At 44.5% G+C, this 27,712-nt stretch overlaps 6 protein-coding genes across 20 annotated transcripts in view; 5 read left to right on the top strand and 1 right to left on the bottom strand.

The window, feature by feature from the left end:
- The window catches only part of LOC108161776 (tyrosine-protein kinase Btk29A), a 55,662-nt gene extending 45,460 nt beyond the window's left edge, over positions 1-10,202 (top strand). For 2 of the 3 annotated variants that reach the window (XM_017296115.2, XM_017296116.2), the window contains 8 exons: positions 6,987-7,216; positions 7,290-7,406; positions 7,557-7,637; positions 7,698-7,828; positions 7,899-8,027; positions 8,089-8,861; positions 8,919-9,052; positions 9,114-10,202. In XM_017296115.2, coding sequence (XP_017151604.1) covers positions 6,987-7,216; positions 7,290-7,406; positions 7,557-7,637; positions 7,698-7,828; positions 7,899-8,027; positions 8,089-8,861; positions 8,919-9,052; positions 9,114-9,212 — 1,694 coding nt within the window. In that variant the 3' untranslated portion in view covers positions 9,213-10,202. Of the gene's footprint in view, positions 1-3,050; positions 3,094-6,986; positions 7,217-7,289; positions 7,407-7,556; positions 7,638-7,697; positions 7,829-7,898; positions 8,028-8,088; positions 8,862-8,918; positions 9,053-9,113 lie in introns of those variants that run through there. The other variant, XM_033394065.1, reaches the window with a different exon arrangement.
- Positions 10,203-12,117: 1,915 nt separating this feature from the next.
- LOC108163740 lies at positions 12,118-24,063 on the top strand. Of its 13 annotated transcripts, none has more exons than XM_033393250.1 (14): positions 12,118-12,339; positions 16,502-16,688; positions 16,744-17,049; positions 17,565-17,666; positions 17,909-18,013; positions 18,193-18,291; positions 18,379-18,477; positions 18,551-18,649; positions 18,752-21,328; positions 21,412-21,510; positions 21,599-21,691; positions 21,896-21,961; positions 23,354-23,762; positions 23,970-24,063. In XM_033393250.1, exons 2-14 carry the CDS (start codon positions 16,577-16,579, stop codon positions 23,974-23,976), a joined length of 4,173 nt encoding a protein of 1,390 aa, XP_033249141.1. In that variant the 5' UTR covers positions 12,118-12,339; positions 16,502-16,576; the 3' UTR covers positions 23,977-24,063. The 13 variants fall into 13 exon arrangements, with proteins under 13 accessions (XP_033249141.1, XP_017154690.2, XP_017154689.2 ...); XM_017299201.2 differs by having other exon boundaries at positions 12,119-12,684; XM_017299199.2 differs by lacking the exon at positions 12,118-12,339 and adding an exon at positions 16,239-16,419.
- LOC108163742 lies at positions 22,031-23,312 on the top strand. The gene is made up of 2 exons (XM_017299209.2): positions 22,031-22,193; positions 22,251-23,312. The coding sequence occupies exons 1-2, from the start codon at positions 22,127-22,129 to the stop codon at positions 22,769-22,771; spliced, it is 588 nt and encodes a 195-aa protein (XP_017154698.1). The 5' UTR covers positions 22,031-22,126; the 3' UTR covers positions 22,772-23,312.
- On the top strand, positions 24,047-24,442 carry LOC108161267 (outer dense fiber protein 3-like protein 2). Its single transcript, XM_017295487.1, has 2 exons — positions 24,047-24,223; positions 24,302-24,442. The coding sequence occupies exons 1-2, from the start codon at positions 24,047-24,049 to the stop codon at positions 24,440-24,442; spliced, it is 318 nt and encodes a 105-aa protein (XP_017150976.1).
- Positions 24,443-24,964: 522 nt separating this feature from the next.
- Positions 24,965-25,559, top strand: LOC108161436. Its single transcript, XM_017295699.2, has 2 exons — positions 24,965-25,070; positions 25,137-25,559. Exons 1-2 carry the CDS (start codon positions 24,998-25,000, stop codon positions 25,427-25,429), a joined length of 366 nt encoding a protein of 121 aa, XP_017151188.1. The 5' UTR covers positions 24,965-24,997; the 3' UTR covers positions 25,430-25,559.
- A 373-nt stretch (positions 25,560-25,932) lies between these two features.
- Positions 25,933-26,826, bottom strand: LOC108161435. Its single transcript, XM_017295698.2, has 3 exons — positions 26,637-26,826; positions 26,162-26,563; positions 25,933-26,094 (listed from the first exon to the last, which is right to left on the bottom strand). Exons 1-3 carry the CDS (start codon positions 26,697-26,699, stop codon positions 26,050-26,052), a joined length of 510 nt encoding a protein of 169 aa, XP_017151187.1. The 5' UTR covers positions 26,700-26,826; the 3' UTR covers positions 25,933-26,049.
- Between the last annotated feature and the right edge of the window lie 886 nt (positions 26,827-27,712).

Here is a 27,712-nt window from a genome sequence, read left to right as displayed (position 1 = left end):
AAAAACTTTTGTTTCCTTTTGTCTGTGGAACTTTACCGTTGAACAGCCAGTCAACTCCTGAACATTTTACAGTTGGAGAAAGAGAGCTTCTTGCGTGTGCGTGAGCGCGTGTGGCAAGAGGGGCAAAGAGTTGCATTCGTGTTGCAGCTTCAACTAGTCCTCCCCTCCTTCGCCGCCTCTTTGGTTGAAAGCGAAAGAAGAGGCAAACCGCCGCACACACTGCGAACTCTGCCCCTTGGGCCGATCATTGAACACAGAGATCTCCGTCTCCATCTCCGTCTCTGTCTCTCTCTCCATCTGTCTCTGTCTGTTGCTCAAGTGTGTTGTCGTTTCGCTTGGCGGCTTCTGCTTTGTGTGGAGCCTGCTCTGCTCTCAATACTCTCCGCTCTCCACTCTCCACTTTGCTCTTTGCTCCACTCTCCACTTCATTCCACTCCACTCCACTGCCTGCCTTGGTGCTGCCACTGCCTCCGCTTGGGTCTTGCTACAATTAAGTTTTACTTTATGTTTATGGCCTCCTCCTCCTCCTCCTCTGTTTTTCTCAGCCATTTGTATACTCTTTCGAAAGGGTATTACGATTGTGATCTGGTTGGCAGCAAAGAACGCATAGAACCATAAACCAGCCATTATCCAAGTGATAAGCAAGGTCCATTGTTTCTAATACGATAGATTATGAGATTTAGTTGAACCGAACGAGATACGATATGGATTGAGGCTACTACTATTATTCCTTTGGGAACACCAACGCATCGGTCAAATATTAGGTCGGTCCCCTTTAGTGGTGATAAAGTTTAAGGATTTTAGATTAAATACCTTACAAGTTTGGTTAATATTTGAAGTCCAGAACCAGAGCGAGAAAATATAACTTTATTGGGAACTTATAGATGGTATCGATCAATCGGAAATAATCATATTTTAATACCAACATGCAATATACATATTATGGTTTTAAAGGATTTGAAGTCCGCGATACAATGTATCACCAAAAGAAATTCTTAAAAATTCCTATCTCACTGAAACTTAAGATAGATCTATCAAAATGATTAAATCATTTGCAAAATCCGGTGGCAAAAGAAGATTTTTAAAAGACTTTGATGACATTGCACTATAGAAGGCCACAGGTGGTGGTAGGAATGTGTTTTCGCATACGATTATGTATTGGTAATCCTGTCAAAGTTCAGCCAAATAGAGGGCTTAAATGAGGCATAGTTAAAGAATAGCCTTTGGTCTTTAGTATCACTTCGATCCACTCCTGCATGTATGTACGTTATACGTTATGCAGCAGCACCCCTCGGAAGTCGGGAGTGGTTTTGCTGGCCAAGCCATCGATTGGTGCTCTGGTGCACTGCCCTGGGGCACTCTTGTGGAAGTGGTCTCTCTCTCTCTCTCTCTCTCTCTCTCTCCCTCTCCCTCTGGGAAGTGTATTTAAAGTAGCGGCTTTTCAGGAGCCGCTTGTGTCTCTTTCTTTCTTTCTTGTTGCTGTTGCTGTTGCCGTTGCCGTTGCTACTGCTGTTCCGCTGCTCTCCACTTGCCAACAACTGCTTGTCGTTGCTCACCTTCGCTGTTGTTGCTGCTGCCGCCGTTGCCGCTGCTTGTTTTGTTGCTATCCATCTACTTCGTAGCTTAAAAATTTCATTTGCCATTTCAGTCAGTTGGCTTTTAAACATTTACTGAAACAGATCGGCGTCGCGCAAAAAGCAAAAAAAAAGGCAAAAAGTTGTGTGTTTATTTTTAAGAGAAAAAATAATCAAAAGAAATAATATTTAGTCGTCAAATGAAGTTGTTTGTTGCGGTGTTTTTCTTTGTGCCAGGATTGAACCAATGAAGGAAAATATTGTATCATTTTGTTTAATTTAAGAAAACAACAAAATATTTGTTTTCTTCATGGAAAACGCTTTCAAGATGGCGTCGTTTGCGAAAAGCGTGAAAGCCTAAAACGAAGAAGAGGCAAACAAAAAGAGTGGAATATTACTGGAAATATGTATGATGAAAATACTGAAGAAAATATGACGATAGAAGCAAATGAATGAATTGAATTATTCTTGTAATTTGAAGAAATATTTAAAGAAATAAGAAGAATAATATTCACGAATATTGTAAGAAATATAATCATATTTTCAAGACATATTTGAAAGAAATATATACAAGAATACTTTGATATTATATTCTGCAGAAAGTACATACGATAATTTGATTAAATTATTATGATTAATATTCTGAAAAAAGTGTAATAATATGTAGGAATAATCAATGAATTATCGTAACAAATGAAGAATTTTTGAAATGAAATGTACTAATATTTGGCAGATATATTAAAAGAAATATACGAATAAAATGAGGAAATATTTAAAAATATAAAGAAATTAAATTAAATATTATTTTGCTGATATTCTGAAATATTTAAATATTGAGGGAAATGCAACAATATTCTAAAGAGTTATTCAAGAAAATATAATATAATAATAATAAAATCAAGAAGAAATATTGAAAACCACTTTGCCGAAAGCGCTGCAGGAAGCACCTCCTCAACATTCGTGTTGATGCTTTTTTTGAGGGCCACTCCATTCCGCCTGAGAGCCGCTTAACGGTAAAAGCCGCCGCTGCCTCCGCTCGTAGACGGGCGCTTAAAGGTCAACAACAAACCGATAGCTAGCATAAAAATGCCAGAGCAACAACAACAACAGAAACAACAACAAGAGAAGCAACAATTGCGACGACGACTACGACAACAAATTGCAAAAAGGAAGCAACCATAAAACCAGTTCTCCAACAACAGAAAGAGCCAGCAACAACCTGAAACTGTAGTTAAAAGAATTGCAAATAAAGCAACAAAAAAAAAAAAACGGAGCAAAAAAATATACTGTATAAACTGAATAAACGATTTATGTGAAAGTGAATTGACACAATTACGGAATTACGGAAAAGAGGAGCTACCTATCTATATCTATATATAGAGATTATTCGCGAAGATTGAGGAGTGAGGAGAGCGGCGTGGAGTCTTCTCGAAGCCAACGCTAAGAAGTCTCTTCTGTCTCATCAGAGGAATATCGAGGAAGGCATCAACTATGATGCTTTTATCGGCATTGAAGCTGGGTAAGGAATCGAAACAGAACAGACGTGGGATTAAGAATGCGGTGTTAAAATAGACAAAAGTAGCTATTAAAGAGGTGTTTGGGATGTTCCGAAAATCTTAATCAATCAAAAATCTCGTATTTTAATATTGAAAGTTTGGATTTTTATTGGAATATTTTGGTGGTATATTTTGCTTGATTTATGATATTCTTTATAAGACCTCTGGTCTCTCTGTCCTCCCTCTATCTCCATCTGGCAGCCGATAGAGAGAGAAAAGAAGACAGTAATCCTTCCTATCCTTAGGCCTGATCGGCTAATCGCTTTCTCTGGGTCTGATTGGCTGATCGCTTTCTCTGTCTCCCTTTGGCAGAAGCTTCAGGTTCTCTAGGGCTCGGCTTTGCTCTGCGGGGACTCCGCTGCTCTAGCCCTGGGTAGGCTGGGAGCGTGCTCTCTGGCTCTCTATGATCTGCTGCACCCTCTCGCTCTCTTCTGTAGCTATTTGGGTATATGGTCTCCTTTTCTTTCGGTCCCTCTCTGGGGCTGTGCCTAGATTGTACATCACTTATGTGTGAACCATTAATGATATGAAATGTTCCGTAAACCCCTTAAATACGCCCTTTTGGAGATTTCCAAAATGTTTGTACAACTTTTGGGAACACATTGGACTACTGTAAATCTCACTTGTGGTTTTGCCTTTTATCATAGGTTTAAGCCAGTGGACAGACCAGTCGGTATCTTGGGCTTTGAATAGTTGTGGCCCCCTGATCTTGTCGCAGCACTATTTTGTGGGCGTTTTATCTCTCTGTCTCTCTCTCTCTCTGAGTCATCGTCCAATCGTGGGGCTCTTGTGGTTTCACCTGCTCGAATACTCCCCGGCAAACACGTGTTTGAAAGTCTCGATTGGAAGCTGTGTGGATTTCTCTGCGCTATTCTCGAGGTCTGCTGCAGCTGCCACAACAATAAAAACAAAACCAAGAATTGCAATTTGCATAACAATTTGACGGGGGAAAAAAACATCAAACAAAAAGCTGGAAAAAAACTGAAAAAAAAAATCAGTAAAAAGAGCAAAGACAATGAACAATTACACAATTAGCTATAAATACTTTTTGTACCGCGCGATAATGACAAAACGTTTTGTGTCTGTGTGTCTGTGTGTGTGTGTTGCAAGTAGGCCTCGCATCTTAGCAGTGGATGGTTGGGGACGGGGGATGTGGTGCATGCCACCGCATAAAAGTACTCTCTCTTGTGAGGCAATTTATGAGAAGCATCTCGCGTTCATAAATGAAAAATGTACTTCCGTTTGGCCAATTTTCCACTGTAGGTGTGTGTGTGTGTGGAAAAATTATTAAAGAAAAATCAACCTGCTTTGGAAAGCAAGGAGAAAATCAAGCTGAAAACTCCAAATAAAAATACTCTTTGAATTGGGGGAATAATGGAGGGGATTGGAGTGCCTATGTACGAGTATAATCTGGAAATAATCTATTGAAATCTGTAGGATATTTCGAAGGAATGTAGAATTAAATGAAAATATAGAGATAAATATTTTTAAAAACTACTTTTTATCATCTGCTGGAAAATATGGGTGGTAGAATAAAAGTTTAAGATTAGTAAAATATCTTAATAAAATTGTATATAAAAAATAAAAATATTATTCAAATTATAAAATAAAATAAATCATTCGTTTTTAAGAATTTTTAAAGCTTGAAACTGTTTGGGCAATAATTCTGAAAAATTATCAAAGACCATTGCCCGTGTTGATACAATAGTGCTGTAAAATTATCATAGACTCTTGCCAGTGTTGATAAACAGTTGTCAGTGTTGTGCAAAGACACTTTTCCTATAAAGGATTCCCAAAGACCAGCTTCCTCTGAACGATTATTCCACAATATTCCTGTCTTAAGTAGAACCTCCTCTTCCACAACAACTTAAACCCAATTTCCATTAGTATTCCATTTCCAAAGTATTGGCCCTCTTTCTATCTCCTAACAAGTCTCAAAAAACACAACAACCTCCTCTTGTTGTATGGAAACATTGCGAATTTTCTTATGATTATAGAGTGTACGCGGGAGAGAGAGAGAGAGTGAAAACGCCTCAAGTGCTTTTCATTTGCATTTGGTGCTGGAAAATTGTTAAAACAAAAGCCTGAACAGCAACCGACAGCCGACAGCCGACAACCGACAACCGGCAAGTGTACTGTACTCTACGGAAAGTATCTGAAAGAGTGTGTATCTATGCGCTGGCACGAGTGTGTGTTGTTGTGTCTCTTGCTTTTGCTATGGGAAAGAAAAACTTTCTATTTTAGTTTCAATCTCTGGGGGGGCACTGGAGTACGATACGAGTATTGTATGAATAGTTGGAGTGCTGCTGCCGCTGCCTCGAAGGCTATGGCTTTTGTTGTCATCTTTTGCCGGCGCACGTTTCGCTGTTGTTTGTTGAAGCTACAATAAGTATAGACGAAGGAGGAGGGAGGAGGGATTTTCACATGAAAAATGTGTGTGTGTGCCGGTCGCAGAGGAGGAGTCGAAGTCGAAGTCGGAGTTGAAGAAAATTGGCTTATCAATTGAAAGTTGCAGGGCAATTTTAGCACTTGATTATACATATATGAATCATTATATATACATATATATATTGGGAAATCGTTAACTTGCTTTGCGACTTTCGCTTTACGATTTAACCTTCACTTTTCGCTTCAATTCGATCACAATTCTCGCCAGGCAGAGGCGCCACCCACTTGAGGCGCACACCACTTGTGGTACACCTCCAACCAAAAACCATCCACGATGCAAAGTGGATTCCGCCGAAGCCGAAATGTGTATCGGAACGGAATGGATCGGATCGGATCGGATGGTTGACTCATGGATTGGGGCACCACCGCAGATTGCATAAGCGACGCCCACTCAACGTCTCTTGAGTCTGGCATTTAAGTTTCGTTTCGTTTAGTTTCGTTTTTTTGTATCTTTATTTGTTTTTTGTTTGTTTCTGCAACTGAAGCGCTTTAATTGGGGTTACACTTTTGAGTTCACTTTTGACGTTCCACCTTAAATACCATTATGGTTTATTATTGTAACACAGAAATCGTTTTACCCTAGACCAAAGTCCACTCACAGCAGAGGCGGCTGGCAGGCTGCAGCTCATCCAATCGAATCATCATACTCGTATCATATTTTTGTGGGCGACCGAAAGCCTTGAACCATCCACCAGCTTTGTCAAATGTTTCAGTGTCGTTCGGTTAGACCCCCCCCTCCCCCACCACCAATTAATTATTACCTTGACAAGAATCGCAAACAGAAAAAAAAAACTACAAACCAATTTTTAAGGCGATTTGGCGATATTTCTGTCGATGGCTAATTAATTGGTTGGACAGCCCTGGGCAGCACACTCGGGCACGTTGCTCTATTCAAAATGAAAATTTCCATTAACGAAACGAAACGAAAGACTTGGAAAACGAACTTTTGAACGAACGTTTTGAGGGGTCTTCGGCAGGAAACGCATTCAACATTTGAGTGGAAAATATTGCAGTCGAATGTTGCTTGAATTAAATTTATAGAATTCATCGAAAGTCCATCGAAAAACCATTTAAAGCTTGGCCTAAAAACAAAATAAACAAAATCTCATCAGCGAAAAAAGAGTAGAGCATAAATGTACAGTGTCATGCACACGACATGTACATACTTTTGCTGTTGTACTATTCATGGGGGTTCTGTTTATCTCGATCGATGGTTGATTTTTAAATGGGTTAATCCGTTCATTATCGATCATACGCATCCGTGCCTCTTCGTTCAAATGTTGTGCTCGCGAGTGGAATTCATTCTAGCCCGCACTAAATTTACTCATTAATTTAGTCTTAAATCTTCAATTAACTTAAATTTCTTTCTCTAATTTCTTGAATTTTCTTGTGTGTGTGTCTTTTCCAGGCAACGGCAGTTCTCCAGCCCAGAATTCAACGCGCAGCATCAGTCCGAATAGTTCCACGACCAACAGTCAATTCAGTTTGCAGCACAACAGCTCCGGGAGCCTCTCGGGCGTCGGTGTGGGCAACGGCAACGGCGTCGTCGTCGGCGGCGGAGGAGGAGGCGGTGGCAGCATTGGCCTGGGAGTAGGCGGAGGAGGCGGCAGTTGCACGCCCACATCGCTGCAGCCACAGGTGAGTCGCCGCTAATTACGCTCGAAAGATAAATGCTGTAACAACTTTCTTGTTTCTTGTTTTCTCGCTGTAGTCCTCGCTGACAACTTTCAAGCAATCGCCAACTTTACTGAACGGCAACGGAACTCTATTGGATGCCAATATGCCTGGGGGTATACCAACGCCTGGAACTCCAAATTCCAAAGCCAAGGTAAGGATCGCGAGCATATGATCATGGCCATGCGTTCGTTGCGAATGCCACGTCTTCATTCGCAGCGAATGCGTCCTTTCGCTTATGGGAACATCCCATTCTAGAAATTCTAAAAAAGAGTTTCTAACATTTGTAATCTCTTTCTTTCAGGACAATTCACATTTTGTCAAATTGGTGGTGGCCCTGTATCCCTTCAAGGCCATCGAGGGTGGAGATTTATCTCTAGAAAAGGTATGGAATCAAGTACAGCCTCTCAAAAGAAACATATCTCTGATCTCTTACCACTTATAGAATGCCGAGTACGAGGTCATTGATGATTCACAAGAGCACTGGTGGAAGGTCAAGGATACTGTAGGAAATGTCGGCTATATACCCAGCAACTATGTCAAACCCAAGGCTCTGTTGGGCCTCGAACGCTACGAGTGAGTACAGACAAACCTCTATAATCCTTACAGTCTCGTATAATGACATTATTTCTGTGGTCTTTTCCAGATGGTATGTGGGCGACATGTCACGACAACGTGCCGAATCTCTATTGAAACAGGGCGACAAGGAGGGCTGCTTTGTGGTGCGCAAGTCATCGACCAAGGGTCTCTACACACTATCGCTGCATACCAAAGTGTAAGCAGGGAATGAACATCCTTCTAGCATATATACTTCTATAGCTTCGATCTTTTTGCAGTCCACAATCCCATGTAAAGCACTATCACATCAAACAGAATGCCCGCTGCGAGTATTATCTGAGCGAGAAGCACTGCTGCGAGACCATACCGGATTTGATCAACTATCATCGCCACAATTCTGGTGGCTTGGCCTGCCGCTTGAAGTCCTCGCCCTGCGATCGTCCAGTGCCACCGACAGCGGGACTATCCCACGACAAATGGGAGATCCATCCGATGGAACTGATGCTCATGGAGGAGCTGGGATCGGGACAGTTTGGGGTGGTGCGACGTGGCAAATGGCGTGGCTCGATAGACACCGCCGTCAAGATGATGAAGGAGGGCACCATGTCCGAGGATGATTTCATCGAAGAGGCCAAGGTCATGACTAAGCTGCAGCACCCGAATCTGGTGCAGCTGTACGGCGTCTGCTCGAAGCATCGACCCATCTACATTGTCACCGAGTACATGAAGCACGGCTCGCTGTTGAACTACTTGCGGCGGCACGAGAAGACCCTCATTGGCAATATGGGCCTGCTGCTCGACATGTGCATACAGGTCAGCAAGGGCATGACCTATCTGGAGCGCCACAACTACATCCATCGCGATCTGGCGGCGCGCAATTGTCTCGTGGGCTCCGAGAATGTCGTGAAAGTGGCAGACTTTGGCCTGGCCCGCTATGTGCTCGATGACCAGTACACCAGCTCTGGCGGCACCAAGTTTCCCATCAAATGGGCACCGCCCGAGGTCCTCAACTACACGCGATTCTCGTCGAAAAGTGATGTGTGGGCTTATGGTGAGTGCGCTAACTTTTTCTCTAGTGATTCTCTTGGTAATCTCTGGTGCCTTTTAGGTGTTTTAATGTGGGAGATATTCACCTGTGGCAAGATGCCCTATGGCCGTCTAAAGAACACTGAGGTTGTGGAGCGTGTGCAACGCGGAATTATCCTAGAGAAACCAAAGTCGTGTGCCAAGGAGATCTATGATGTGAGTACAGATTGCTCTTCTTCAAAGTGTTTCCTCTAATGAAAATGTGTTTCCCTTGCAGGTCATGAAGTTGTGCTGGTCACATGGTCCCGAAGAGCGTCCTGCGTTCCGTGTGCTCATGGATCAGCTGGCTCTTGTGGCCCAGACGCTAACCGACTAAGCACCGATCATGCACTGAACTTAAATTACAGAAAGGCATTAAGCATAAGAAATATATATTATATATAGAGATTGATATAAGTTTTTAGTTAAGCGAAAGCCAGTTTATGATTATTATCCGCAGCCCCCTGACATATATATGGATGTATTTGAATAGAGAGCCACAGACAGAAACAGAAATAGAGACAGAGACAGAGCTGATGGGCGAATGATATCATTATGTTAACTGTTAGTTATAGTAGACGACGCAAGAGCAAAGGCAAACGCAAACGCAGCAAAACTAACAGTCACATATATAAAGTATAGTAAACTGTAGTTAATAGTCCAATTTTTGATACATATTTCCACACACGAAGGCATAACGATGATACAGGACGGAAGGATTGGAAGTTTAAGATACATACACTATATATATATATATATATATATATATATACGATATATACCATACCATAAATGATAAATGATATGTAATTGTGCTTTTTTAAAAATAGCTAGAGGGAGGGAGAGCGCGTCCAAGTGCTGATTAAAATAATTACGAGTATCTCTAAAGAAAAACAAAAAACAAACAAGAAAACTGATTAAGCATTAAAAAAAAAACTAAAACTTAAGCCTCAAGTCGAAAGCGAAATGTTTTGCACACACGTACACACACAACTGAATGGATGGATGGTCCAGGATCCCACAAGGATAATGGATGGACAATTTTTTAGTTTAGTTTTTTATGTGTGCGCCTTAGCCTAAGTTTTGTGATTTATTGTTTAATTTTTGCATCAGATTTTTATTATACACTTACGATGATTACGATAATGATGATGATGATGATAACGATGATAATTTCTCTCCCACGCTCAAAGTATGAATCGAAAGTACGAGACGAGACATTTATATGCTTTATATTTTTTAAACTGAATTCTTATGTATTTTTTTTAAATCAAATCAAATCGCTCAAATGATATACACATATATCTTTATACATATTTTACTTGTACTTTTATGAAGAGTTTTACTTAATTAATTTTATCATTTTGTATAAGCAAAAACACACACAAACAAACGAGAGAGAGAAAACAGAAACACACAGAAAAAAATCCGAAATAAAAATGTATGATGAACATTTATGTTAAACTTTTATTTCCTTTTATTTATTATTGTTTTTTTTTGCGAGAATTTTGCGACTGCATTGCACAGAATTCGGTTTCACGAAAATACGACTATTTGCGAGCCAAGAATCCGAAATACAGAACAGAACCAACATGGAAATGCAACAGACACATAGACTTATGCCACAGACTATATACGATATATCGTACAACCAGAATCAAAAACCAGCAAAACATCAAGAAGCCCGAAACCCAGAAAAAACACCAAAAACCAAACATTTTGTACAACTTTTGATACAAGATTTTGATACAGAAATATATATATATATATTTAAACTATGTGGTAGCCAGTAAGCATCCCCCCAATCTATACTTCGTATGACTATATATGTATCGGTAATCGGTGACAGATACAGACGAGATAACGCTAACCATATATGTGTGTGTATGTTGTATGTTGTGTAGAGCCCGATGATTCCTTATGCCATTCAGCCGAGTATCCTTGGAGTAGCTACTCGCAATCTATCCAGACTAAACAAAAACCCACATATGCAATCTACAAGTAACACTACTATAACGATACGATAAAAATACGCTGCTTAGTTGATTTATTTCGCCTATGAATCTAGAACTATACATACAATATATGTATGTAGTATATGATATGACACACACTTACAGTGCAGTACAGTACAGTACAGAAAGTCCCCGATCCCGAAGAAACAAACACCAAATCATCAACGTGATATTGCTAATAAAACAACCGAAATTAATGGTAGTTCCTGTGGTCTATTAAGATATACTTTTTGGGGGAAGGAGTGAAGATCCCAAGGGATAAGATAGGAATGCTGCGACGCTCTTTAAAGTGGCGGTGACGTGTTGGTAATAATATTCATATCACAGCCAGCTTTGAGGAGCGTTGCGGCCCTTCTGAAAATATGCGCCTCATTGGGGGTTTATTCGAATCAAAAATATTTAAGGAACGATAGATCTTATTCAAATTTAAAGTGGAATTCAATAATTTGCTTCCATGTTTTATAAAAGTGAAGAATATCTTTAGGACTCTAGTCTTAACTATCTTTATCTTTCGTTGCCTTGTTCTCAAAAGAGGAGCCCCGAGACGCCTTAATGTATGCCATGTTTTATTTTAGAGATACAACAAAATACAACAATTTTATGTAACACATTTTTAGAGCTTTCCAAAAATATTGTTCCCCCACATTCACTTTATACTCTTGGGGAATACTTTGAACGCTTTTTGGGTGAGTGAAATATTTCTTAAATTTGAATTTATGGATATATTTACAGTTCTACCCCAAAGAGGAAAACAAGGATCGACAAATTCAGAGAGTTCATGGAATATTTTTCTTAAATTATTATACTTCAAAGACAAAAAATATATACATTTTTTCCATCTACCAGCTCCTTAGAAATAAATGAAAATATTCTCAGTTTTTCATGCTCCATTAGTCACGTGTGTGTGGGTGAAGGTTGCCTTGGGGGCAACCGCAACAGCAAAATGTGTATCTGAGAGGTAGGGAAAGATCAGCCAGAGGCAAGATCTCGATCTCGCATTACATAACCACAGTCGAGCGGCATTGTTTGTGAACCCACCGCCATAAATAGGCCTACCCGATGGATGCGAATTATCGCAAATCAATGAGCCATTAAGATACAATTGAACTGTGGGCAGGAGGCAAGACGGCGACGACGACGGCGACGTCGACCTTACCCCTAAGATGACTTTCTCAATAGGCAATAGAACCCAAGTATGACTCGAAAAAGATACGAAATCCGCTAGAGAGCCAGCCGGTTAACAGGCAGCCACTGTTAAGCTTTTAACAGCCGACTGTTAAACGCCAACGCATTAGCCAGAAGCGACGAAAAATTCGAAACGAAAAGCGAACGTTGCCGACGACGGCTCACAGTTTCTGTTCGACAGCCCTCGAGTGCGGTTCAATTTTTACCTCCAGCCAATTCAGCTTATAAGTCTACCTATCAATCTGTCTACGAACCAAGCGAATTGTAATTATAATACCCAAACCGTATTCATATAAGAAACAACCGTCGCTCCAAGCCGCCTGTCACTTGAACTCAATCAACGAATCGAACGAATCAACGAAATAATAAATCAACAACAAAACCATCTCTTCGAGTGTCTGTGTCATAGTGCGCTGTGTGTTTTTCTCGTCTTCCGCAACGAACAGATGGTTGGAAAATCCTAACAAAATCACGACTTATCCTCGAAAGGACTGTCTGCCATAAGAGCTGCTAGCCGCAGGCTAACGTGAAGTTTTTTATTGTGCAAAAGAAAGTTGGAAGAAGGCAGGAGTACTCCGCGACAGGCAGACAGCCTACTCGTATTTTGTGGTAAGGATAATACAGAAGTAGGCGTTAGCCAGGCCTCAACCTCAACCTCAGCCATAGTCGTTGCGTGTTGACCTGAAAGTTCATTGACTGACGCGATTGCAGGTGCAGGCTGGTTGTCTGTGTTGTCTGACTATTGGCATTTCCTGGTGCGACAGGGCCTGCTCCTCCCATTGTTTTGTCAATGCTGGTGACCTCCCCTATCGATGTCACTTGTTGGCATAGATGTAACCTCCTCGGGGGCAGGTTCTTCATTGTTTTTGGTACCCTGTAGAGCTGTTCGAGCCATGACATCAGCTCTAATAACCGGTCGACGCGTCGACCCAACTCAACTTAACTCATTTTTCAAAGTCAGTGATTATGAGAACTGGCGATCCCACAAAAAACTGTAAACAAAAAATAAAACACAATATCCCCGAGAGAGAGGGAGAAAGAAATTGCACAAAGAAAAAGGAAATCACAGAATAAATATTTATAAAATGATATAACACGTACAATACATATTTCATATGCAAATATTGGCCGGTGATCTCAAGTGGTTACTCCGCTGCCATATGATCATAAATCATTGGAGCGGAAACAGCTGTCCCATAAACCTTACAAAATGTAATTATTACAACCATTTCGAGATTGAACGATTAATAGGGCCACCAGCCTTCGAGCATCGGATTCTAGTTGAGAGCTTGCCAAATGTTTCCCTCAACAATTTCCCAGCTTTCTCTTTTTGGGCTCTTGGCCTGGTCTGTTGTGTGGTGTGGCAATTGGAGAACCAAAACACGTTTGGAGTAACTTAATTAGATTTGGAGATCTAACAAACTAGTCCATTCCGCCAGCTGACGTCAGATTTCGTGCGCTTTTATCAGCGTTTGAGTGTCGGTTCGGATCGGTTCTATTCTGTTCTGTTCTTTCTGTTTTGGCTCTGAATTTGATTGGGTTGTTTTGCTCTCTTTTTCAGTGTTTGGCCTTTTGCCGGCTGTTCACTTGCTTTCTGTTTTGTCTGTTTTTGGACGGGGCAATTGCTCAACTTGTTCGCTCTTAATTAAACTCATATTGTTTAAGGCGAAAAAAGACAAACTCCCAACGTAATAGAGACAAAATGTGAATTATGTTCAAATGGCGGAGTCATGGAGTTGTTAGATGGATGGATGAATGGATGGATGGTGTGGGCTGCTGTCTGGAAACCCAATTCCAAACTGGCTTTTTCGGACAACTCAATGTGGGCTAAAGGAAACGACAGTCAGCCAGCAGCAGCAGCAGCAAAAGACGGGTGCCCGACGTATTTGGGCGTAAAAGTCTCTGGGATAGACGTCCGAAAATGTCTAAATTTTGGGAAATGAGCTCATGTCTAATTCGCCATTTGGAGAGCAGCGCAAAATGAAGCCCAAAATGAACAGCAGTATAGTCGCATAAGAGTGATTGTTGATGATGTTCCATACCCTATAGAAGGTGGGTTTGGAATGGGTATATATGTTTCTAGTCATGATAATAGTAGCTTTCACAAGAACCAAATACTGTCAATCTTTTCTCACAGCATACACAATATGTACTGTGTATTTTGTTGTTGGATTCTTGGGACCAAAACAGACCGACTAAGCTGCCCAGACACGATGCCGAGTAGTCTGCCGAAGTCAGAGGGGAAGATACTGAATTGAAACTCCGTTCGCGCCCTCTGTCTCCGAAGCATCTCCGAAAACCTCTCCATACAAGGGCTTTTTGGTGGCTCATGCTCCACTAATAGATAATATACTTTATTGACTGTTTTAGGGTACCTTTTTGGCCAACTCTAAAGAAGATATACCATCTGTTCGCTAATAATGAAGATCTTTTCTGTTCCCTCTGTTTCAACATCTTAAAAACGAAGATGTTCTATCAAAATGTCTGATGATTGTTTTCCCAAGTGAGAACCAAGGTATTAGAGAGTCGATTTCCAAACAAAGCTTGCGTGTTCATTTATATTTTAGAAGTTGATATCATAAATTAAGGCTGACGTGTGCTAAATCTATAGGATCGTTGGTGTTTGTTGTCGTTACGGGTACACGGCTGGGGTCAATTTGTGTGCATATCAATTTAAATCAAATAAAAAAGTAAACGTACAAATAAAAATAAATGGAAATCAGAGAAGGTCACTGGGGAGATAACAGAATACGAGAGCAATCGAATGAGTGCAATCTATATACTACATATATCTGGTCTGACAAGTCTCAGAGAGATAGAGATAGAGAGAGAGCGTCCCCCAGTGCGTGGGCGTTACTGTTTCTCCTTGCCAGCCGGTTTTGCTGTATGTTCAGATGACCCCTGTTGCACCTTGCATAGATTATCGAGCATCAGCATCTCTATAATTTGATTACTGAAATCTGATCGCTGCCATGCAAATTCATTGCATGTGCTGACGCTCTATTAACTTGATTAAATGCGACCTCTCCGCCGCGCCGCCTTTGGCCGAGAAATTCGAGACTAACAGTCCGTAGGCAGGCAATGGAAAATGTCTGACAGATGTCTGACTTCTGTTCAGGTCTGGCCTGCTGCTGCTGCTGATGCTGATGCTGATTCATCCAAGAGATTTAGCGAGTGATCTTGGCCCCGAAGCCAGCAGCAATTGAATAAACAGTTTTCGTGTGTGGGTTCCATCCACAATGATGTAAGAATCGCCTTATAAGCCCGACCCGACTTTTTTTTGTGTGTTTCTGCGGCAATTGCATGTGCGAGGTCGGGGCCAAGTGGCAAAAAAGCAAAGAGTAACAAGTGCAGGACGCTCTTTTCCCTCTTTCTTGACGGCTTTATTGGCCCTGTTAACAGCTCCGACACGCCCCCTCCTAGCGTACATACATCTATACAAAGTTGTAATTATTTACGTAGCAAAAGGCACCAATTTCACGGCCACTACGAGTTGCACGCTTTTCTTTGGAGGAGTTTTGGGCTCCAGCTTTGGGTTTATGTTTTTGTTTTGTGTTCCATCCCGTCCGTCATGCAATTGTCGGCCATAAGTCATTAAAAGTAATCGTTTTGTTGGCTCACATTTACATGCCCCCCACAAAATGGGCAGCATTAGCACTTGGCATAGTTCTTGGCCAAAAAAGGAGGAAAGAAAGAACCTTGTTGACCAGAAATCACAGCAGAATTGTAGGGATTTAACGCTGCACTTGATACCCAAACGAAGTATCGATTACACTACCCAGATGGATGGATAAGCGGAGCTCCTGATACCAACAGGCACCGGGTCTCGGCTGTCGATTGGCAACACTTTTGGGGGCGCACTGAAAGAAAGAAGGTCGTCACCCAGGGCAGCCAAAGCGAAGCGACGACGAGCCTACCGCACAGTTATTGCTATTGTTTGCTGTTGTCTTTCACGCGGGCCAACAAATCCAACAAAGTGACAGCCGCCACACGCCACACACGCCCTTACCCAAACGGCTTGTCATTAGCCTGGCTGGCGGCTCCTTCTCCTTCTCCTACTCATGGCCCAGAAAATTCGAAACAAAACGAAGCCCAAAAGGGGTATGGCCGATTGATTTTTGTGTCATCAGCTGATGGGCTGGGGCAGGACGTACGACGTAGGAATTTAGATTATTAGGTTACCCAAATTTAGAGGTCGAACTATACATTTCACATGTGAAAGTTTGCTCCGGAACTTGAGTCAAATTCGAGTCGTTATAGTCGTATAGTCGTTGAAACAATTTCCCACCTCAAAACTTTGAAATACTCTGAACAGCAGCAGCACCCAGCAGCATGGCGATGAAGGTCCTGCCCGCCCCCTCCCAACAAAATTGAATAATTGAACATGGTCTAAACGATGGAAATTTTGTTGTTTTTCTTTCGGCAGGGTGAATCGTTCACCAGCAAGAAGGAGGTCGATCCGGGACCCTGTGCCCCACTGCGGAACATCCGAACACTGAATATGGGCGGCAACATTGAGCAACGTCCCTGGACGCCGACAGTGCGTACGGGCAGGATTGCCGCAGAGACAGCCACCCCGGGACCGGCCATTGTCCAACTTCCCACATTGATTGGTGAGTCTCTCTCAGAGAGAAGGTGGATGGTATTGTAAAGAAGATCTACTTTCAGGCAGCAAAGTCCCCGATTCGAAGAAGAAGGGCGCTCCTTCGTACTCCTTTGGCCATAAGTTGGGCAGCAAGTACGAGACCTTTGGCCCGGGACCGGCCCAATATAATGTGACGGGTCTGCGGGCCAAGGGCAAGGATTACCCCCGCGCTGCCACCCTACAGAGTCGTCCCAAGGAGCTCTCTCGCTTCTCGAATCCCGGACCCGGCGAATACAATGTCCAGCCGGCGGCCAAGGCAGTGATCGATGCCACGCCCATGTACACGTTCGGCCAGAAGCCGCCCGATGCCAAATTCAGCCTGATTCCGGGTAAGTGTCGGTCTCCCGCGCTCCGTTCTGGTGTTCTTTTTTGAATGGTGGTTTTGGACATATGACATATGGATGTAACGGGTTGTTGTACTGCATGCGGATGATCATCAATCAATCAATCAATCATGGAGCGATCTGCATTACTGTATATACTAATGATCATTGCATTTCAAGAATGAGGCATCCTGAAAACTTTCATCTTCATTCAAGCAGCGCGTAAGTTGCTCTCTCTCTCTCTCTCTTGCTCTTGCTCTTGCTCCCCGTCTCTTTCTATCCACTCAGTAGTTAAATGTAGTTTTAGCTGCTCTCTATCTCTCTCCCTCATTCTCTGGTAGATCCCTTTTCTATAGCTCGTAGCTACGACACTCTCCTGTACGAATGTCGCATTTTGTTTGTGTTTTTTCTGTGTTTTTGTTTGATTTTGATTTGATTTTAATTTGAAACTTTTTTCTCTTTCAACGAATGATGATGATTGCCATCGAATCGACAATAAACGACCACAAATATATATATAGGTCCCAACCATTATCAAGTGGTGCCACTTGAGGTCACCAAGCGGCGTGCACCGCGCTATTCCTTTCGCATTAAGGTTAACGTTTACATTGTTAACAATCCAGGTAACACAACTAATCGAAGCCACCCAACACCCAGCCCCCAACCCCCACCCCCATCTCTTGCTCTTTCTGTGTGTGTGCGTGCTGGTGATGGTATAACCCCCCGATCTATTTCTCCACTCACCCTTAGTCCTTAGCTCTCACACCCTTAGATGTAGATACTACTACTACTACTACTACTACTAGTTTGATTGAGTTATGTACCCGTACAACGTTTATGTTTATGTTTTATTAACACCTAACAGCTCCGAATAGCTATTGCCCTGAAAGGGTCACACAATCAAAAAAGAATGCGCCACGCTACACATTCGGTAGACGAACTAAAATCCAACACGATCAGGTCACACCAGGTAATACTCCACCCCCCCCCAACCCCAGCTAACCCCCCACCGAGTGATTCGAATTGGAAAAGTAGCCCGTACCCCGTACCACGTATCTAGTTTCTTGAATATTTGTCTCCTCTAGCACCTTCTTTTGTAACTAGAGTAATCGTTGAATGTATGACATGTGTTGTGTCTGTACCCCACAGCTCCTGGCGCCTATAGCCCCGAAAAGGTGAATCCCCACAAGACGCCAGAGTTTAGTTTCGGCATCAAGCACCACGAACAGAAGCCCGACTACACGCCAGGTTTGTCCCCATTACCACATTCCATTCACACCATAGACCATAAGTAGCTGCTTCCACGATTTATATACCATTCTGCACTGATTATAGCCCCAGGCTGTTACAAGCCCGAGCATTTCGGCCAAGAACACACGCCCTCGTACAGTTTTGGCCTGAAGACCAGGCCCACTCTGGTCAGTGATACACCAGGTAAGGGCCTAAGGGCTAAGTGCTTGGCCTTTTAGTAAATCGCAAGTTTAATTGTTGTTACGTTTGGCACCAGCACCCGGGGCCTATAGTCCCGAAAAGTCCAGGCTACACAGTACACCCGCTTACACGATCACTGGCAAGGCCACGCATGACGTAGTCGATGCCACACCCGGTGAGTAGAGCCTCCATCCGCCCCTGCACCTTGCACCTTGCACCTTGACCGCGACGACCCACGATCTCACACGAAACCTCCCCTTTTTTCATTGTCTTTCAGCGCCCGGCGCATACGAACCCGAGAAGTGCGTGTTGAACAAGACGACAGGCTTCACCTTCGGCCATCGCGTGAACCTGGCCAAGGCCAGCGATACACCCGCACCGGGCACCTATCAGCCGGAGAATGTGCGTCTGGATCACACGCCCTCGTACACCATGTCGGGGCGGCACGAGCTCAAGTCGGTGAGCGAGACTCCGGCCCCCGGTTCGTATGCACCGGAGAAGTATCGCGGCGATCGTACGCCGGCCTTCACCTTCGGCGGTAAGCACGAGCAGAAGCTCGACAGCTCCACCACTCCGGCACCAGGCGACTACTGTCCCGAAAAATTACGGCACGATCACACTCCAGCTTACTCATTCGCCGGTCGCCACAATCTTCAAAAACCCAGTGATACACCAGCACCTGGAGCATACGCTCCCGAGAAAGTCCGACAAGACCACAATCCCTCATTCTCCATGGCAGGCAAGCACACTCAGAAGATTACCAACGGAACCCCCGCTCCCGGTGACTATTGTCCCGAGAAAACTCGTCTAGACAATACTCCTGCTTATAGTTTTGGTGGAAGGAACGATCCTAAGGTGGAGAACAACACTCCCGCCCCCGGAGACTACCATCCAGAGAAGGTTAGGCAGGACCATAATCCTTCTTTCTCATTCGCGGGTCGTCACGATCTGCACAAACCGAGTGATACTCCCGCTCCTGGAGCTTATTCTCCAGAAAAGAACCGACAAGACCATAACCCCGCTTTTTCTATGGCTGGAAAACACACTCAAAAGATCTCCAGTGACACACCCGCTCCTGGCGACTACTATCCTGAGAAAACCCGTACGGACAACGCTCCTTCTTATACCTTTGGCGGCAGGAACGATCCTAAAGTTGAGAACAATACCCCTGCTCCTGGGGATTATCACCCCGAGAATGTTCGACAAGATCACAACCCGGCCTTTTCTTTCGCCGGTCGTCACGATCTTCAGAAACCAAGTGATACTCCTGCCCCTGGGGCTTACTCTCCGGAAAAACATAGACAAGACCACAATCCCTCCTTCTCCATGGCAGGCAAGCACATCCAAAAGATTACCAACGGAACCCCCGCTCCCGGTGACTATTGTCCCGAGAAAACTCGCCTAGACAATACTCCTGCTTACAGTTTTGGTGGAAGAAACGATCCTAAGGTGGAGAACAACACTCCCGCCCCGGGAGACTACCATCCAGAGAATGTTAGACAAGATCACAATCCTTCCTTCTCCTTCGCTGGTCGACACGACCTCCATAAGCCAAGTGATACTCCCGCTCCTGGAGCTTATTCTCCGGAAAAGAACCGACAAGACCATAACCCCGCTTTTTCCATGGCTGGGAAACACACTCAAAAGATCTCCAGTGACAAACCCGCTCCTGGCGACTACTATCCTGAGAAAACCCGTACGGACAACGCTCCTTCTTATAGTTTTGGTGGAAGGAACGATCCTAAGGTGGAGAACAACACTCCCGCCCCGGGAGACTACCATCCAGAGAATGTTAGACAAGATCACAATCCTTCCTTCTCCTTCGCTGGTCGCCACGACCTCCATAAGCCAAGTGATACTCCCGCTCCTGGGGCTTATTCTCCGGAAAAGAACCGACAAGACCATAACCCCGCTTTTTCCATGGCTGGGAAACACACTCAAAAGATCTCCAGTGACACACCCGCTCCTGGCGACTACTACCCTGAGAAAACCCGTACGGACAACGCTCCTTCTTATAGCTTTGGCGGCAGAAACGATCGCAAAGTAGAGAACAATACCCCTGCTCCTGGGGATTATCACCCCGAGAATGTTAGACAAGATCACAACCCGGCATTTTCTTTCGCCGGTCGTCACGATCTTCAGAAACCAAGTGATACTCCTGCCCCTGGGGCTTACTCTCCGGAAAAACATAGACAAGACCACAATCCCTCATTCTCCATGGCAGGCAAGCACATCCAAAAGATTACCAATGGAACCCCCGCTCCTGGTGACTATTGTCCCGAGAAAACTCGCCTAGACAATACTCCTGCTTACAGTTTTGGTGGCAGGAACGATCCTAAGGTGGAGAACAACACTCCCGCCCCGGGAGACTACCATCCAGAGAATGTTAGACAAGATCACAATCCTTCCTTCTCCTTCGCTGGTCGCCACGATCTGCAAAAACCGAGTGATACTCCCGCTCCTGGAGCATACTCTCCTGAAAAAGTGCGGCAGGATTACAATCCATCCTACACGTTTGCCGGCAAGCACGATCCGCATGCCACGTCCGAGACACCCGCTCCCGGAGATTATTGCCCTGAAAAGGTGCGACTAGACCACACACCCGCTTACAGCTTTGGTGGCAAATACGACCCCAAGGCGGAGAATCATCATCCTGCGCCATGCGACTACGCCCCCGAGAGAGTACGCCTCGACCATACACCCGCCTACACAATTGCAGGTCGTCCGACCATCGAGCATGTGACGCACACGCCGGCGCCCTGCGACTACTTTCCGGAGCACTGTCAACCGGACTCCACGCCGGCCTTCACCTTTGGCATGAGGCTGAATCGGGAGCGCATCAGCGACACACCAGGCAAGTGCCACACTCCTACCCCTCTCCCTCCATCCCCCGTTGCTCCTCAAGAGCCAACAACAATTCATGCGTGCCCCTTACAGCACCCTCTGCCTACGAGCCGGAGAAACACACCGCACAGCATGCACCAGCCTACACCTTTGGCTCGAAGTCCGAGATCAAGGTCACCACCGATGCACCAGGTAAACCACTAGGGTACTAGGATACACCAGTCTTAAGTCACCTTTTGCATGTCTCCCTCCCTTGCCTGCTTTCCATTCCGCTCTCTAGCCCCTGGAACCTATCATCCGGAGCACTCCCGATTCGACAGTTCGCCGTCTTACAGCTTTGGCCTGAAGACCCTGCCCATGCCATCCCTGCCAGGTAGGTCCCGCTTTCACATAGCCCTGGGCTGGTGTTCGGTACATCGGTTGTTGCATATATCCTGTACAATGCTATTTCTGTGTGTTTGCTTTCTGTTCTATGTTTGCCTTACACACACACCTCTTGGTTCTGGCCATGCTCCTTCCATCATCTGTATCCCCTCTGCACATCTGTATCTGTAAATATTCACGAAACCCTCACTAGAACATAGAGGTCCCTACATTGAAGATCGCATTCTGCAAAGACGCGAACGACGCTTGGCCAGCCCCGGTAAGAAAAGCTAAGGTTTAAGCCCCATCCAAACCCATTTCATCCATCATCAAATCAAATATGGCAGTGAATGCGTCTCTAAGTAGATCGAATGGGGCGTGTAATCCCTTCGGGGGGGTCGTAAGAGCTTAAAAATGGGTATTTTAGTATAGAAATGTTTCTGCCATGAGACGTTTGCTTCTCTGTGTTGTCGTCTGTTGGCTCTTTTCCCACACCGAGAACAGAAGGAATTGTAAGACTATATAGCACACCATTTCGTAGCCGAATCGCTGTATTCAGATTTATTCAGATGGTCGGAATCTGGCCTGCTTGACACACAACTTGTACAAGCACGAGAGTTCCTGCCCCGGGCCGCGGCGCATCTTCTATGCCTTCCATCGCATCATCTTCAATTGCACGAAGGTGTTCACCAAATGCCCCAAGATCCACAGGCACAACGAGTACACCACCCTGAAGCGTTGTCAGGATGACTGCTACTTTCATATGATAATTCCGACCACACCGAAGCCAGCCAATAGCTCGGGCAATGGCACCACCAATGGCACCACCGATGGCGCCGCTGGAGGGGACGCAAACGCAGGAACTGCCACTGAGGATGGGAAGAAGGATGAAAAGGATGAGAAGAAGGATGAAAAGGATGAGAAGAAGGATGAGAAAAAGTCCGACTTTGATGCAGAAGCCCTTATGCGTGCGAATCCCTACAAATTTGTGGGTCGCAGGGGTGATGGCAAAACTCAAATGAAAACCCAGTCACGTGTCCAAAGTAACGTAGCTGAAAGGCGTAGAAGAAGGTCTCGACGGTATCATTAGATTTCCATATTAAATGCAATAAAATGGAAATGCAGATCTAATTAGATAGGGCTTTCATCCTTCCTTTCGTCCTAGAATAGAATTTGAGACAGTTCAGTCATCACTAATCGAATTAGGAACACCTGTTTACACCACACCCAGTTCTCTACAGTAGTTCAATCGAGTATCTTCAGCGATGTGGTGCCCTCAGACTGTCGCGTTTCTGCTCCTTTTGTGGGGTCACTCGGCCCCTGTTCTCTCCGATCGCTGCCTGGAAGCGAACCAGGGAAAGTCACTGGACTGCACGGGGCTACCGCAGCTCACCTACTACTACGATGCGGTGGGAAAGCAGTGCGTTTCGAAGAGATCCAAGTGCCTTTCTAGCCCCGTGGCGAATATGTTCGACACCAGACAGCTGTGCCTGGCCGAGTGCCAGCATCACATGCTCCGGGACTGAGACGCCTTCGCTTCCCCAGAGACACACACATTCTCTCCACCAGAGACAAACACTCTCTCTTCACTAGGATTAAAGCAATGTTTTTTTGGCTTTTAGTGCACAAGATTTGTTTAGAGACATTTTTATTTTGTAATATTCCCGCACAGTGCGCAACAATGGGGAGTGCACTAGCAACACCGCCAGCACCAAGACTACGACCACCACCACAACAACGACAAAGAGCATTGTCAATGGGGTGGAACAGCCAGAGGTCGCCACAAAGGTGAATGGACACATTGCACATGCACCCGCCGCACTGAGCAATGGGAGCCATCATGCCACAAAAACGATCACCACGACCACGGAAAAGCAGGTGTTGCACGGCCAGGCAGAGCGTGGCAACGTGAAGGTGACGGCCAGCGGTAAGTCGGATGCCAGTGCCACGAAAGCGGCCAGTGCCAGCACCAGTACGGTGGTGCAGTCGGACGGGGCAATTGTTACCAGCGGCAGATCCTCGCGGATCAGCACCGTCAAGTACGCTGTGGAGGCGAGCAGCGTGCAGGAGAAGATCATCAGGTAACCCACTTACTGTTTGTTGTTGTGTCTGAGTTGTACGTTCTTTTGCAAGCACATCATATCTCAAGATCATCCGACAACTAACCCAGCCATTGCCAACAAAACAAAAAACCACCAGTCAAAAAGAGCCAAGCCATTCACCTGCGGAGCATCCCTCCTCTGTTCCGATCCGTACTAATCCCTATCCCGCCTTTTGCTCCTCGACAGCTCCTAATGTCTACAAGATACCCACCGTCTTGGGCAGCAGCAAGGAGGGTAAGATTCGCTCGGCCCCAGCCTATACGATGGCTGGACGCGAGAAGCCGCCACTAATACCGGCCCTGGTCATGCCCGGACCTGGCTACTACGACGGAGAGTTCACGGCCATCAAGCCTAAGCCGCCGCATTATACGATGCGTGGCAAGTACCAGCTTGAAAGCCACGATTCCAAGCCCGGTCCTGGGGCGCACTGTCCGGAGAAGGTATGTTGAATGGGGGCTGGCATAGGGTGGGCTATGATTAGAATTCGAATTAAGTACGGCCTCCTGACCTGCCCACAGTATTATGAGAAGCGTTCGTCTCCAGCCATATCCTTTGGCATTGCGCACTCGCCCTTCGCTGGAACCCAGAAATCCGCCATGATCCCCGATCGTTACGTCCAATGTCTGCTGGCGAACAGACCAGACAAGGACTATCCCTAGACCTTACTTGACCAAATTTATAATTAAATATATTTTAATCACGAACGCCGTTTCTGCTTCGGTTTCCTCTATATATATCCACAGATCAACCTCTCCCATGTGCCCGCCTACAGTTTTGGCATCAAACACTCGCAGTATCTGGGCCGATTGAACGAAAAGAATACCGACTATGACTACAGCTTCTCGGGAATCTGTTAGAGCCAGTCCCAGTTCCAAGCTCAATCCCAATCCTCGCTATGCTCAAGATGGTCTTCGAATAAGAAAAGATACGGAAAACAGCTTCCCTACCATACAATTACTACCTTTGCTACTCATACGCGTCCGTCGTATCAGACTAACCTAAGTTTTAGCGTGTTTCTGATTGAACCTAATTGTAAGTCGAAAGTGTTGTGGAATGTTACAATTATACTTAAGTATATAAAGGGATATTACTAATAGATCGGCCCTGCCTTGCTGTTTCTACTTGTGGGGGGAACCATTTTACGCTCTTTCCATAACTAATGGGGCATACGATATAACTACGAAAGATTTGCACTATAAGCAAACAGTATCGGAATGAGGCTTTGGCTGTTCAGTGTAATTGTAATTGGCTTCTGCTGGATGATGGGTCAGACCGCGAAGAAGCATTGTAAGAGTTTACCATGATATACCCTATATAGAAATCCTATATGTACTTGATTGAATCTCCATTTAGTTGGCTTGGAAGACGGCTGCGTGAAGAAGAACATGTATATGCACGAGAGCGCCTGCTCGGGCCCATATCGCATCTACTTTGCCTTCCATCGCGTAATCTTCGACTGCATAAAAGTCCGCACAAAGTGCCCCCGTATATACAAATACAACGAGTATAATACCCTAAAGGAGTGCCAAACGGACTGCGCCTTGCTTATGGTGCCGGTGATTAAGAATGATGATAAAACTGAATCTGAATCTGATAATGAATCTGAAACTGAAACTGATAAACCCGAAGATAACGGCGACCCATGAATGACCCAGAGAAAGAGAATGGAACGGAAACGCCAACATAGCACAACCCAACTGTAATTGTGCTGCAACTTAGGATAAGTTAGGGATAAACTATAGCCTTTCCGTAACTACAAATTCGTCTTACTTTCGATAGATAACATCGCCAGGTGTGAACTCGATTCGTATAAATATGTGTATGTGTCAGAGCCATGCTTAATCAGGCAATCGATTCGAATTGGTATTCGATTCGGTTGGTCAGTTAGAATCAGCGTCTCAGTTTTCTCATTACATCGAGTCATTCAACCACAACTGAACGTAATTTGTACTGTTTGGGATCCCAAAATTTCGATTTTTCTTTCTCGCTCACTCTTCATTTAATTTTTTGTTAGATATTCATGAGGCCTTCTTGTAACTAGAATATGACTTCCTCATATTTATGGCCTTTTTCGGGGCATAAGTCTGATGACTGTCCGATGTCATCGATGACATTGTCGTGAGTTATACCAATATACAAGCGTTAGATGAATGGGTGTGTTTTTGGTGCTCCTCAATACCAATTTTATTGCATTCATATTTACAACTATACAATTTGCAAGACTCATATTATAAACATAAACCAAAATCCGGGTGTTGCTCACCCTCTAGTTTTTGGTAAGTTCGATCTCGGCATGGAAGCAAGACTTGCCCTGGGAAGAAACAAACAAGGAATGAGCATGGTATAATTCTATGGGAAATCAGCTGGGAAAAACTCACAGTATCGTGTTTGATCTCCGAATCGATGATCAGGTGGCCTCGGGCCATGCCCAGCATGGCCTTATACTTGGACAGATCGACTGTGTGCTCGTTGGCGCAGACCTTCTCCTCGGCCACGGGACAAGCGGACGGGGCACCGAACAGCTTCAGAATGTCCTTTGCCTCTGATGGGGCCTGGTCCATGGCGAGGCAGAGATCCACCTTACCCTCCTTCATCACGATGCCGTCCTTCTGAACCTTAAATTTGGCCATAGCCGTGCCGAAGGGCTTATTGATGATACAGCCGGAGGGCACCAGCTCGCATTTTTTGTTCAGCTTAAGGCTGAAGTCACTGCCAACCGTCATGACGGCATCATCGCCGGCACAGTTCTCCATCTTGACCAGCTTGGCTTTGTAGCCATTCTGCAAGGACATAGAGGGGTTGGGTTAGGTTAGTCCTGGAGTCTCGTCTCTTCCAAAATGGAGCGCTACTTACACAGGCCAAGGCCGCCTCAAAGGCCACAGAGCAGATCAGGAGGAGGGTAAACGTTCGCAGCATTCTGGATTGTTAGAGTGTCCAACGATTTTGGGCAACACAGGATGGCCGTACGGCTATTTATATGGAAATGTGTAATTATTTGCGCATTAAGCGGTACTTGACTATTGCGATCGCTGATCGTTCGGCTCAATTGATCGCCGTCCACCCACTGACTAGCCAGACAGTCGGCCAATATAAATTAGACTCTGCTCTAAATATCAGAGTTATTATGGCCAGCCATTTTTAATTGCTCCGCGACATGGCTTAGCATGTAGCTGGGGCACTGATCTCTTGATTGCTCGACTGTGTTTACACCCAAACCAAACTATTTATAAAAGACGAGTCATCATGAAGTTCATCTGTTTACTTGATAAGCCTCCCCCCAAACACTCTACATGCACGATTATTGTTTCCAACCGATTTGTTTGCAATTTAATTAGTATAATAGTCGGATACACAAATGATTTGTGGTTCCCATTTCTTAAATGCAAAGTAACCTCGTTGATGGCATGCAATCGACTATAACAGTAGCAGTCGTTACAAGTATTCAAATTCAAGTTTGAAGGGCACTCTGTCCGAAACTGGTTGTTATAAAACGGCACCCTCTCAGATATAACAGCTTATAGCCTTGTGACATTAGACTTCGCTAACTTTGCTGCGAATAGATAACACTAGAACAAAAGTAGTGTTTTTAACCGTAAAGCATAAATATAGATTTATATTCCAATATTTTTAACATATTTTGTTTGAATTTTAATTGATTATTTTAGATATATAACTTTCAGGGAATCATCCATTCTTTGCATTTCTACACGACATCTACATGGCACATACTCGCGCTACATTTCATAATCACGTAAAGAGGAATTTGACTTCCGATCATGGACAGAGCACAATTAACCCATTTTCGTAAAGTATGTATTAATAATATTCTCCACGAATTTTAGCGCAGTCTATGTGAAAAATGGACTAAGTTTGTTGTTTCATCGGTATATTTTCGGTATTTCTGAGGGTCGGACGATCACACTGCTAAT

Source organism: Drosophila miranda, chromosome 4 (genome assembly GCF_003369915.1).
Source record: "Drosophila miranda strain MSH22 chromosome 4, D.miranda_PacBio2.1, whole genome shotgun sequence".
Taxonomy (NCBI): Eukaryota; Metazoa; Arthropoda; class Insecta; order Diptera; family Drosophilidae; genus Drosophila; species Drosophila miranda.
This window is presented reverse-complemented; position numbering and strand designations above follow the sequence as displayed.

Excerpts from the sequence above, each read along its gene's own strand:
- LOC108161435 (XM_017295698.2), bottom strand. The coding sequence starts at position 26,699 with ATGCTGCGAACGTTTACCCTCCTCCTGATCTGCTCTGTGGCCTTTGAG. Across the intron at positions 26,564-26,636 it reads TTGAGGCGGCCTTGGCCTGT|AATGGCTACAAAGCCAAGCT; the intron begins GTAAGTAGCGCT and ends ATGTCCTTGCAG. Across the intron at positions 26,095-26,161 it reads CGGAGATCAAACACGATACT|GGCAAGTCTTGCTTCCATGC; the intron begins GTGAGTTTTTCC and ends GTTTCTTCCCAG.
- LOC108163742 (XM_017299209.2), top strand. The coding sequence starts at position 22,127 with ATGAGACGTTTGCTTCTCTGTGTTGTCGTCTGTTGGCTCTTTTCCCAC. Across the intron at positions 22,194-22,250 it reads CACCGAGAACAGAAGGAATT|ATGGTCGGAATCTGGCCTGC; the intron begins GTAAGACTATAT and ends AGATTTATTCAG.
- LOC108161436 (XM_017295699.2), top strand. The coding sequence starts at position 24,998 with ATGAGGCTTTGGCTGTTCAGTGTAATTGTAATTGGCTTCTGCTGGATG. Across the intron at positions 25,071-25,136 it reads TCAGACCGCGAAGAAGCATT|TTGGCTTGGAAGACGGCTGC; the intron begins GTAAGAGTTTAC and ends ATCTCCATTTAG.
- LOC108161267 (XM_017295487.1), top strand. The coding sequence starts at position 24,047 with ATGGCTGGACGCGAGAAGCCGCCACTAATACCGGCCCTGGTCATGCCC. Across the intron at positions 24,224-24,301 it reads GGGCGCACTGTCCGGAGAAG|TATTATGAGAAGCGTTCGTC; the intron begins GTATGTTGAATG and ends ACCTGCCCACAG.
- LOC108163740 (XM_017299199.2), top strand. Across the intron at positions 17,667-17,908 it reads TTACATTGTTAACAATCCAG|CTCCGAATAGCTATTGCCCT; the intron begins GTAACACAACTA and ends AACACCTAACAG. Across the intron at positions 21,962-23,353 it reads ACGACGCTTGGCCAGCCCCG|TGCGCAACAATGGGGAGTGC; the intron begins GTAAGAAAAGCT and ends ATTCCCGCACAG.